Genomic DNA, 13067 nt, shown 5'->3' on the forward strand with positions numbered 1-13067 from the left:
ATGAATACAACAATAGACTCCTAATTCATTAGTACTGATATTGTGGAAAACTTTTAGTGTAAAAATAAGAAGTCAAGCAACAAATTAAACAATACATTTATTCTTGTAAACAATTTAGATGAAATTAGAGAAGAAATGTGATCATTATAATATATAAATATGTTCAAGGTTATTCAACAACCTGTGAAAATATCATAGAAAGTTTCCATAGAAATGTCAAAGGAAATATCTGTTTAATCTGTTTATTTTCATTCAACTACACACTAACACACACTAATACACTGTAACACACACTAGCACACACTAATACGCTCTAACACACACTAATACACTCTAACACACTGTACACACTACTACACACACACATTAACACTAACACTGACACAGACACACACTGTACACTAACACACACAGTACACTAACACAGACACACACAGTAACGCACTGTATTTACTTTCCTTTAAAACATGTAAACACTGAACTGATAACAATGGATGTGACCATACAGTAAGGTTGAGAGGTTGGTAAGAAGTCTGTAAACACTTCTGTGAATCATTGTAATCGTGCACAAATAGGTAAAAAACATATCCGTGTTGAAGTGCTTTAGATATCACACATGACCTTAAACAGAATTTATAACAGATTTATCACTATATTTATCACTGGATAAACACTGCAAAAACACACGGAGGGGAAAAGCATGTTAAAGCGCAGAACAGCTTCCCTAGTGGTGACCACGCTTTATGACATCGGATTGTGCGTTTCCGTTATAACAGTCCAGTTTATACGCTTTAATAAATATAAATAACATAGAAAAACATGTACTTAAACTTTGAACATATTTAACACTATTTTAAAAAGAAGTACTAAATTATTGTGTTTATATATTTTTCTTTTCAAATTCATTTATTTTCTACCGCTTTATCCGAACTACCTCGGGTCACGAGGAGCCTGTGCCTACTGTATCTCAGGCACATGTTGTATTTAAAAGTCCAAACTGTACAGCAGACTGAACCCCAGCAGGAACAAGCTGCTTGCTCTTATTGTGATGTCACCATTCCTTGGAGTGATTTTTTTTTCTCCTTCTGTATGTGTAAGTGAAAGAGAAAAGCAGAAGTGAGTAAAGGTTTTATTAACATACTTGTATACTGACCCTGCAGTGTGAGAGACTGGGTTATTAAACCTGGTGGGAAAAACAGTGATCATTATAATGAAGAAGGAATAACAGGAGATTTGTACACACACGACACACAGCATATACTACTATAGACTGAATGGAATGTGGCACTGAGACAAGGCAAGAGACGACAAGTCAAACAAAGGAAGTAAGAGAGTCTTATTGAAAGCAGTTAAAGGAGCAGTGACTTTAGCTGTAACTGAACAGGTCATTTATTTATTCTGTAACTGAAAACCAGGCAAATGTTATAATATACATCCTTGTTGTGGAACATGTAGTTATTAAATGTTGGCTAATCTTTTATGTGGATTAGCATGTTATATGTGTGTGTTTTTTTTCCAGATGACACTGAGTTGACTGATTACAATAAATGATTTTGTATATTTCAGCGTGTACATTATTAGGAAAGTTAATTTGATGTGTTTCGATGTGCTTATTTACATTTACATTTACATTTACAGCATTTGGCAGACGCCCTTATCCAGAGCGACGTACATAAGTGCTTTATGTAAGTCACCGTATATTTACTGCAAGATACGGTGTAACTCAATATTGTTATGTGAGAGCAGGATAAGAAATCTGTTCTGCACACACACCTCTGCTATGGGGTACGACATGTCATGTACAAACAAATTTCAAATTCATTTCAAGACAAAATTGTACACTGTGTGTTTACTGGACATGGAATAAATTCCTCAAACCAAATCACACTGACCACAGTTTCAGAATTCATCATAATAATCATTTTCATTAAAAGGTCTGGTTAGATTAACATAGTCTTTAAGAAACTATTTTCACATCTGTGTGCTTTTGAAAAGATGATACTAACCTTTAACACTCAGTTTTACACTCTGAACAGCTCGAGGGGGGGGATGACAGGTGTAAGTTCCCGAGTCAGAGAGCGTCACATTACTCAGCTTGATGGAGAAGTTTCCATTTGCAATCTCAGTTTGAAAAGTTTGAACTCTTCCTCTGTATTCTGGGCTCTGATCAGAAAAAACTTCTTTACTCCTGATGATATCAACCAAAACTTTTTGTTCATCATCTCGCCAAAAAACATCCACACCCGCTACAGTGCGGTCGATGGAACATGGTAAGATGACTGTATCACCTACGATGGCTTCACGAGTCTCAATGCTCTGCACCAACACTGAAAGTACAACACAAATACACAAGAAATCAAATGTAGGTGAAATCTACTAGTAACCAGTTCCCTCCACTTCCTGCTGGATTGTGTATCATCAATGAAGTCAGACAGTTTTTCAGAGGTGTGTTAATCTCACCATTGTGTATCAGCAGATGGACCATGAAGAATAATAAATATCTGTGGAAAAGGAAAAGAGGAATAGCAGGATTCATTTATCTTGTGTTAACATCACAAGCCACTGTTACAGTTTTCAGGACAACAAACTGACAAAACCAATGTAGTGTCTGAACTGAAGGGTTCTGTCTATAAAAATCTCCTGTTTATAAAATATTTGGACATTTGGACAGGATTTAATCAGGTCCTCTTACTGAAATGTGATTTACTGAAGCCTCGATTCGAATGTAACAAGCAGGAAAAATACTGTTCTAAATATTTCATTAAGAACTTGAGGAAAGACATCAATCCTGAATAATCTTTCATGTCATTAAGATCAATTTTCCTTGTGTCTTTCTAAGAGGTTTGCTCTGACTAAACAATAGGTCATGATTTTATAGAATATGTTCATGTAAGTTTCCTTCATATGTGTGTGTGATCTCTGAGAAATCCTCTTAACACACTGATACTCAAATTTGTTGTTAAAATACAGCAAAAAGTAATAATCATTACCAGCTGACTACATCCTTGAGGACCTGCAGGAATCATTTACAATACTGTTAGAGTCATGATTATTATATAACAAAAAAAGTCAAATAAAAGAAAGTCTCTATGAGCTCTGAATATTAACACACACATACACAATGTTAATTACAATAATATTTAAATGAGTAATTGTTCTGTATCTCGGTGTGTATAAAGTCCTGAACACTATATACACAGATTTATTATTTATATTAATATACATGCTATAAGAAGGTTTTTATAGTTTTACTTCTTCCCCTTCACTCCTGTTCTTACTTATAGATGATGGTGAAAGCTCTCATGGTTCTGGCAGTCAAACACACAACTGAAACTCATTTACACAGCAAGTATATTTAATGCACTAACCCAGAATATTGTGTCGTTATTCTAACGAACCAATCAGGTAGCTCCCCTACATTAGTGGGCGGAGTCAGACACGCCCTGCAGTTATATTGTCCAGGTGTGTTAGTGTACTAGGGTATGTTAAAGTGTATTAGTGTGTATTAGTGTATTATTGTGTCTTCGTGTGTACAGTGTGTTTTAGAGTATTAGTGTGTGTTATGTTTCTCATAATTTGCTCCTAAAGCTTAGAGGAACAGTTCAGGATGGAAGATGGCTGGAGCCTCACTGCACATCTTTTCTTACTGTCTAATGTTTACTGAATAAAGTGTGTTTTCTCTCAATCAAAGGCCTACTTTGAACCTGGACCTGTGACAATGTGTCTTATTATATTCATCTGTAAGGAGTGTGTGTATAAAACACATTGTAGTGACTCCTCTGTCCTTTGTCCTTTGTGGACTCTGACTCCACAGTCCTTTGTGGACTGTGATAATCAACAATTTTTTTTTAGACTGAATGGAATGTGGCACTGAGACAAGGGCAAGTGACGACAAGTCAAACATTTAAGTAAGAGAGTGTTATTTACAGCAGTTAAAGGAGCAGTGACTTTAGCTTTAACTGAACAGGCCATTTATTTATTCTGTAACTGATGACTAGGTAAATGGTATAGTATATATCTTTGTTGTGACACATGTAGTTATTAAATGCTGGCTAATCTTTTAAGAAGATTAGCATGTTATATGTGTGTTTTTTCAAGTGTCAGTGAGTCGACTGATTACACTGAATGATTTTGTATATTTCTTTGTGTACTTTATTAGGATAGTTAACTTGATGTTATGTACTGAAAACTATGGTGTATCTAAAAAAACTATGTGAGAGCAGGATTAGAAATCTGTTCTGCACACACACCTCTGTTATGGGGTATGACATGTCATGTCATGTACAAACAAATTTCAAATTCATTTCAAGACACACAAAATTGTACACTGTGTGTTTACTGGACATGGGATAAATTCCTCAAAACAATTCACACAGGGGGCACGGTGGCTTAGTGGTTAGCATGTTCGCCTCACACCTCCAGGGTTTGGGGTTCGATTCCCGCCTCCGCCTTGTGTGTGTGTCTCCGGTTTCCTCCCCCGGTCCAAAGACATGCATGGTAGGTTGATTAGCATCTATGGAAAATTGTCCGTAGTGAGTGTGTGAGTGGATGAGAGAGAGTGTGTGTCCTGCGATGGGTTGGCACTCTGTCCAGGGTGTATCCTGCCTTGATGCCCGATGACACCTGAGGGGGGACGCCTCCCCGTGACCCGAGAAGTTTGGATAAGTGGTAGAAAATGAGTGAATGAATGAATGAATTCACACTGACCACAGTTCCAGACTTCATCATAATAATCGTTAACATTAAAAGGTCTGGTTGGATTAACACTGTCCTTAAAAATCAAAACACTCTACATCAGAGGTATTCAACTAAAATTTAAAGAGGTCCAGTAAGAGAAAATTTCTTGAAGCAAAGGTCCGGAAGATCATAATGTCTAACTAGTTAGTGTGATATATATTTATGTAGCCTAGTAGTTGTATGAACATCTGCAAGCAATCAATACCTGACTGTCAAATCAAATAAATTCAGTACAATTCAAAAACTAAATATTTATTGTCACGTAACATAGAACTGAACATATGTATGATTGTAGATATGTATAATGTTCTCTCATTAAATAAATAAAAGTAGGGCTACATTTCAAAATAATAGAAAATAAATAAAATGTGAATATTGTGTATGTGTAAATAAAGTGCTTAACTTTCCCTTTTATATCTCAATGAGAAAACTGAGCTCTGGCTTGGCAGGATGTTAAACCTGGGCTTGAATGGAGTCAGGGCCGCTCTCATACACATGTGGAGGTGCTCATTAGTGACCCTGGAACCATATTTAGTTTGGATTATGTTCATTGTAGAGAAAGCTGCCTCGCAGTTGTATGTAGAGCCAAACATGGTCAGGATGTATAGGGCTACTTCACTCAGACCTGGGAAAGCTGTCTCAGGGACGCTGTCTTCAGATTTGAGTGGATATGTTTGTTCAAAACCTTTATGTTTTGTCTCATAATGGCGTTTCACATTAACACTTTTAATAAGTGTCACAGTTTCTGTACATGACACACAGTGGTTTAGTGGGAAGTGTGAACAGAAATCAGTCTGTTCATTCAGGATTAAATGCTCTATTTTCGCGGTCCACTTTTCTTTTTTTGGAGAGCGCCATTTGTTCTTTATTCTCCCTTTCTCCGTCTCACTCGTCCGTTTCTCTCCCTTTCTCCGTCTCACTCGTCCGTTTCTCTCCCTTTCTCCGTCTCACTCGTCCGTTTCTCTCCCTTTGTTTTCTACATGTATCGCTATCTTTCTCTCACGTGTAACTTTACTCTTAATTTGATTTATAGAATATTATTAACTGATAAATATTTATTGTTTCTTTTTTGTAGTGAAAAGTATTCTATTAAAGACAAAAAATATTTAATATGTAAAATAAGTAGTTTTTCAATTTTTATTTATTTATTTAAATATTTATTTGTTTGTTTTTCAAATCTGCTTATTATTGTCTATAAATTCTATGGTGTATCTGCTGTACAAGTCCCTGTGAAGTGTAAAGTTTTAACACATGTACATTAACACCTGCACTATTGTTAAAGCTGCTGTTATAGAAAATTATTGAACATCTTCTGACCAGAATCCCGAATCTGACCTTCTGTGTTAAAAATACAACCACAATACAAATGTTATGATCTTTGTATATCTTTGGCTTCATGTTTGAGGTTAAAATCTTTTGATTAATCAGTTAGAGATTGTTCTAATTATTACAAATCTTAGTGCAGGATCTAGTCATGATTTATCATCTTCTACAGAATGGTCCTCTCTGTTTTTGTCACTAGTCTCTATTTGTTTGTTTATTCTATTCTATTTATTCCCGACAAGCGCGTAATTTCTAATATTGGGGCAACTTTAATGATTAAACCATATAAGGAGTTTTGCCTAGCAACAAGACAACTATTGGATTGGATCTTTTGGCCTTGTGGCCTCAACTGTTTCCGTCACCACAGTCTCAGGTTTTTCTTTGTGTCTTATGTTCAGTAAGTGAAATTATGTAGATATGAAGTTATTTTGTGTGGTTTTTAAAGGTGAAAGATGTTTATTTAAGTCCCTGTGGTACATTTCTATAATAAAAGACAACCCACCCATAATTACAATATTTCCTGGTCAAACTTTTCCATCGTCGATCTTCTTATTGCTGTTTTTTGTGATGGTATGATAACTGAGATATTAAGTCATTCTGTATTTGATTTGTAATACTGAAATATGTTAGTCAATAAACTATCACAGTGTAATCGTGTATTTCTGAGGGAAAGAACATGGCAGTCACTTCTGAGACCAGTTAATTTCTTCCCGTCATTAATTAACCAGCTCTTTGTTCAAGAAATGTCACTGTGAGACTTTAACACCACTCTTTGTTTTGGGTATTTTCCCCCACTTTCTATTCATTTATGAAGAATAAAAAGTATGTTTAAATTGTTAGTTCTATATTTCCATTACATTATAGTCTGTACTGTAATATTCTGACCTTTTGGCCAAAGACACTGAACATGTTCAGCAGGTTTTATTTTAGTTTCCTATGTTCACACAAACCTTAAATGGTGAAATGTAATAGGAATGTAATCCTTGTCTTCACTCTCACCAGCACTATCTGACATAAGTCCTGGTCCCAAACCAATCACATTTATCAAAAATGATCTAATAGATAATAAACTAACGGGCTAACAAGATCAATTACACACTCTTTATAAGGACAGAGTGTAACTTCAATGATAATAAGTATACACATACATGCTTTAAATAAATAAATAAATAAATACACATGCACAAGTCAAGAAGGTTTTATTGTCATTTCGACCATATATAGCTGATGCAGTACATAGTGAAATGAGATAATATTTCTCCATGACCAACATGGTACTAAATAAAACAACACAGAACTAAGGACTTAAATTATGCTGTCCTAGCCACATAAAGTGCAACTGTGCAACCTGTGCAAACAGTATAAGACAAAAGAAGACTACAGGACAAATACAGAAAATAACACCGGTGTAAGACCAGTGTATATTCTGTATATTATACTGTAAATTGTGCAAAAATAAAGAAATGTGAACAGAGATGGTTCAACTAAACATACTTCTGTAATATCAGCTCTGTTGTTTTGGATTACAAAAGTGAATGAGTAATTGTTCTGTATCTCAGTGTGTGTAAAGTCATGAACACTATATACACACATTTATTATTTATATTAATATACATGCTACAAGAACGTTTTAATAGTTTCACTTCTTCCCCTTCACTCCTGTTCTTACCTATAGATGATGGTGAGACCTCTCATGGTTCTCGCAGTCAAACACACAACTGAAACTCATGCGTTCTTCATCAACCGGCTTTTTCAAACTTTTCCTGTTGCTAACTAACCTATAATATTGTGTTCTTATTCAGACGAACCAATCAGGTACGTTAGTGGGCGGAGTCAGACACTTCCTGCAGTTATATTGTATCTGTTAGTTGATATTAAAATATTAATTTTCTAATCCAAACGTGATTTCTTTGTTTATAGTAAAATAACGTAATAACTCGTTTTTAATCTCTACGTTGAAGTGTAAAAGTTTCAGAATAAACAATAAAAATCTACACGATACATTCTCTTTTGTCTTTTATTTATTTGGTGGTTATTTAGTCTCTCCAACAGCACACGGTCAGACCAATGGCAGAAGTTATGAACACCACGGCAGCTTTTATTGGCCAAGAGGACGTGTGACTGACATATAAAACAACCAATCACAGTTCGTTATGTTTAGCGTTAAATAAACAGCTCTGTGTCACGCCTTCTTTTGGTGGCGGAGGGTAAACAAATTTAAAGGTGGACTTGGGTTGACATTTATAAAATATTCATTCATTCATTCATTCATTCATATCTCCTATCTCAGGCGTCATCGGGCATCAAGGCAGGATACACCCTGGACGGAGTGCCAACCCATTTTATAAAATATTATTAACTGATAAATATTTATTGTTTCTTTTTGTAAGGAAAAGTATTCTATTTTAGACATTAAAAAATATTCAACAGGTAAAAGAACTCGTTTTTGTTTTTATTTTAATTATTTATTTTATTTATTTCTATATTTATTTATTTATTTTTAATCTGCTTATTATTATCTATAAATTATATGGTGTATCTGCTGTACAGAGCCCCTGTGAAGTGTAAAGTTTTAACACATGTACATTAACACCTGCACTATTGTTAGAGCTGCTGTTATAGAAAATTAATGATCATCTTCTGACCAGAATCCAGAATCTTTGGCTTCATGTTTGAGGTCAAAAGCTTTTGATTAATCAGTTAGAGATTGCTCTAATTATTACAAATCTTGGATCTCATTCAAGTCATGATTTATCATCTTCTACAGAATGGTCCTCTCTGTTTTTGTCACTAGTCTCTATTTGTTTGTTGGAATCCTGCAGAAGTAGGATGTGACTCGATAACTAACATGTTATCTAAATAAACAAGAAAATCCTTTGTGTGTCTTTAAGAAGCTTTTGATAATTAATTCCAAAAAGGACCATTTTCTTTTCTGTCTGCATTCTATAGTCTTGTTCACTTAATCCCACATCTAATAATCTGATTAAATAAACTGGACTAAAGATAACAAGGAATTAAATAAAGAGATTAGTTTACATGTAGAGAAGAATCTCATTCGTCAAACTGGGTCTGATGCCCTCTAGTGGCTGACTGAAGAACTGTTTTTAATCATAGTCATTACCATGTTAGTCAGTGGGACAGACGGCAAAATATATATATATATATATATATATATATATATATATATATATATATATATATATATATATATATATATATATATCAGAAAATGGTCCTTTATAGCCCTGAGATTATTGCGCCATTTTGCCCCCTAGTGGAATAACAGAGACTCAGTCTATAAAAAAACTTGTTGATTATCACAGTCCACAAACAGCAGACAGAGGAGTCACTACACTCTGTTTTATACACACACTCCTTACAGATGAATATAATAAGACACAGTGACACAGGTCCAGGTTTAAAAGTAGGCCTTTGATTGAGAGAAAACAGGCTTTATTCAGTAAACATTAGATTTGTGATGACATTATGGCCTGGTGTTAAACAGCACAAAGACAGGAAGAGAAGATGTGCAGTGAAGCTCCAGCCATCTTTGATCCTGAACCATGACACTCAGCTTTAGGAGCAAATTATGAGAAACATAGACAAACAATTTTAATGTAGAGAAAACTGGTGAGAAAACGACTGCAGAAGATCAGTCTCAGAGAACAAGAAGCGGAAGATAGAGCTGTGTGTGTGTGTGTGTGTGTGTGTGTGTGTGTGTGTGAGAGAGAGAGAGAGAGAGATGTGTTAGGCTGCAAAGTAGAACCGCAGTGTGGCTTATAAAAAAAGCATTGACCAATATATATGTGTGTGTGTGTGTGTTTGAGTGTGTATGTGTTTGTGTGTGTGTATTTGTGTGTGTGTATGAGAGTGTGTGTGTATTTGTGTGTGAGTATTTGTGTGTGTGTGTGTGTATATTTGTGTGTGTGTGTGTTACTTCAAAGGGTGAAATGGAATAAACCCCACCACAGTGTAGCTGCTGTCATTACTTGCATTTGACGACCAGCTCTGTTAAAGGGAACAAAAGTCATGAGGTCTGTGTGTAGATTTGTCTCGTAAATGCATTTAAAATGTCATTTTACGGCAAAACAGAATCTGAGTCCATGTGTGTATTTATGTGAAAGAAAAAAAAACATGTATTTGTGAATTTAAGAGAAAAAACAAAGAACATTTTAAAATAGCAAAATTTATACAGAAACCCAAAGATTAGATTCAACTAATAACAACTTCCTTTGTGTCCCTGTGTAACAAAACTGTGTAACTGACACAATAACACATAAATAACACTGTACACACATAACACACACTGTACACACATAACACACAATGTACACTCCTGGGCTGGATTCAGTCAGTGTAGATTATATCATCAGTTCTACACACTGGACAGAGAAAATGATTTCAAACTCACCTGTGACTGCAACCATCACAACACCGATCACAAGTCCTGTTATGATGAAGAGATTTCTCCAGAGTCTGATCTTTCCATCTTCATCAGGTGTCTGATCCGGACACACTTCAGTCTTACACGTCTGATTCTCTGGAAAAATGATCAGAGAGTCTGAACTTTATTATTAAATAAACAAGTAAGTTAAAAGAGAATTTAAATGTTTTGATTTAACACAAACATTTGCTGTAAAAATAATAAATAAACTCACCAGCTGAGTGACTCTGGATGTAAAGTCTGATTCCACGGCTGATGTTTGGAGGTGAACCTTTTTGAGTATGAATACAACAATAGACTCCTAATTCATTAGTACTGATGTTGTGTATAAATAAACTGTTGTTATACTGCAGTGAGAATCTCTTGTTGAAGGTTGTGTTACTGTATTCTGCTGTCAGGGATTTGCTGGAGAAAGAACGTAATATAAACACTGGAGGTTCTGACGCCTCAGGAATCAGGAACCAGTACACGTCTTTCACAGACACTTCACACTTTAGAGTCACATTTTGTCCCAAATCTACAGACTTCTCTGTGAAACATTCAGCAGCTCCACAGAACACAAGTAGATCTAGGAAACAAAAAAACAACACATGACAAAACCCTGACTTGTGATTCGCTGCTCAAATAAAAATACAGAAATGTTTTAATCCAGAAACACGTTCATTAAATATGATCAGTGATTTAACTAAAGGAAATAAACTTACAGAAGTGAATGTGGAGGATCTTCATGATGAGGCTTGATCTCTGTTCACAAGGAGGAAATTATCAGTGAGCTTCAGAATCATTTACAGCTACAGGAGTGAGGGGAAGTGGCAGTGCAACTCGCTCTGACCGCAAGCTTTTTTCATCTCTTTCTGATGTAAAGACCAGAAGTCTTTAGAGGAGGAGCAGAAAAATGATCTGTCTGTGAAGAGGCCGAAAGAAACGTAGATCCTTGTCCTTCTCGACATTAATAACTGGCCACTCGCCACATCTCATGTGTTTCTACATAGTTTTTAGATGAAGGTGCAGCAGATTGGTGTTGATTTAAACCTCAGATTAAATGTGTTTCATGGAGGAGGAAAACTTTTAGTGTAAAAATAAGAAGTCAAGCAACAAATCAAACAATATATTTATTCTTGTAAACAATTTAGATAAAATTAGAGAAGAAATGTGATCATTATTATATATAATTATGTTCAAGGTTATTAAACAACTTGTGAAAATGTCATAAGAAGTTTACATAGAAATGTCAAAGGAAATATCTGTTTAATCTGTTTACTTTCATTCAACATCTACACACTAACACACTAATGCACTGTAACACACACTGTACACACTAACACACACTAATACACTGTAACACACACTGAACACACTAACACACACTAATACACACTAACACACACTAATATACTCTAACACACACTGAACACACTAACACACACTAATACACTCTAACACACACTGAACACACTAACGCACACTAACACACACTAATAAACTCTAACACACTGTACACATTAACGCACACTAACACACACTAATACACTCTAACACACACTGTACACAATAATACAAACTAACACACACTAATACACTAATGCCCACTAACACACACTAATAAACTCTAACACACACTGTACACACTAATACACACTAACACACACTGTACACACTAACAAACACTGTACACACTAACGCACACTAACACACACTAACACACACTAATACACTCTAACACACACTATACACAGTAACACACACTAACACACACTAATACACTGTAACACACAATAACACACTAATACACACTAATACACTCTAACACACAATGTACAAACTAAGACACAATAATACACACACACACATTAACATACACTGTACACACTAACGCACACTAATACTCTAACACACACTGTACACACATTAACACACACTTTACACACTAACACACACTACAAACTAACACACACATTAACACACACTTTATGCATTAACACACACATTGTACATACATTAACACACACATTAACACACACTGTACACACTACCACACACACACACATTAACACACAATGTACACTAACACACACTGTACACACTAACACACTGTACACTAACACAGACACACACACAGTACACACTAACACAGACACACACACTAACACACTGTATTTACTTTGCTTTCAAACATGTAAACACTAATGGATGTGACCATACAGTAAGGTTGAGAGGTTGGTAAGAAGTCTGTAAACACTTCTGTGAATCACTGTAATCGTGCACAAATAGGTAAAAAACATATCCGTGTTGAAGTGCTTTAGATATCACACATGACCTTAAACAGAATTTATAACAGATTTATCACTATATTTATCACTAGATAAACACTGCACTGCGATGGGTTGGCACTCCATCCAGGGTGTATCCTGCCTTGATGCCCAATGACGTCTGCAAAAACACACGGAGGGGAAAAGCATGTTAAAGCGCAGAACAGCTCCCCTAGTGGTGACCATGCTTTATGACATCGGATTGTGCGTTTCCGTTATAATAGTCCAGTTTATACGCTTTAATAAATATAAAT

The 13067-nt window shown here is 35.4% G+C and overlaps 1 protein-coding gene across 1 annotated transcript; it reads right to left on the bottom strand.

Annotated features, from left to right (window-relative positions):
* Positions 1-214: 214 nt before the first annotated feature.
* Positions 215-3323, bottom strand: LOC132839056 (myelin-oligodendrocyte glycoprotein-like). The gene is made up of 4 exons (XM_060859816.1): positions 3279-3323; positions 2461-2501; positions 2007-2327; positions 215-1085 (listed from the first exon to the last, which is right to left on the bottom strand). The coding sequence occupies exons 1-4, from the start codon at positions 3302-3304 to the stop codon at positions 985-987; spliced, it is 489 nt and encodes a 162-aa protein (XP_060715799.1). The 5' UTR covers positions 3305-3323; the 3' UTR covers positions 215-984.
* Between the last annotated feature and the right edge of the window lie 9744 nt (positions 3324-13067).

This window comes from Tachysurus vachellii, chromosome 23 (genome assembly GCF_030014155.1).
Source record: "Tachysurus vachellii isolate PV-2020 chromosome 23, HZAU_Pvac_v1, whole genome shotgun sequence".
Taxonomy (NCBI): domain Eukaryota; kingdom Metazoa; phylum Chordata; class Actinopteri; order Siluriformes; family Bagridae; genus Tachysurus; species Tachysurus vachellii.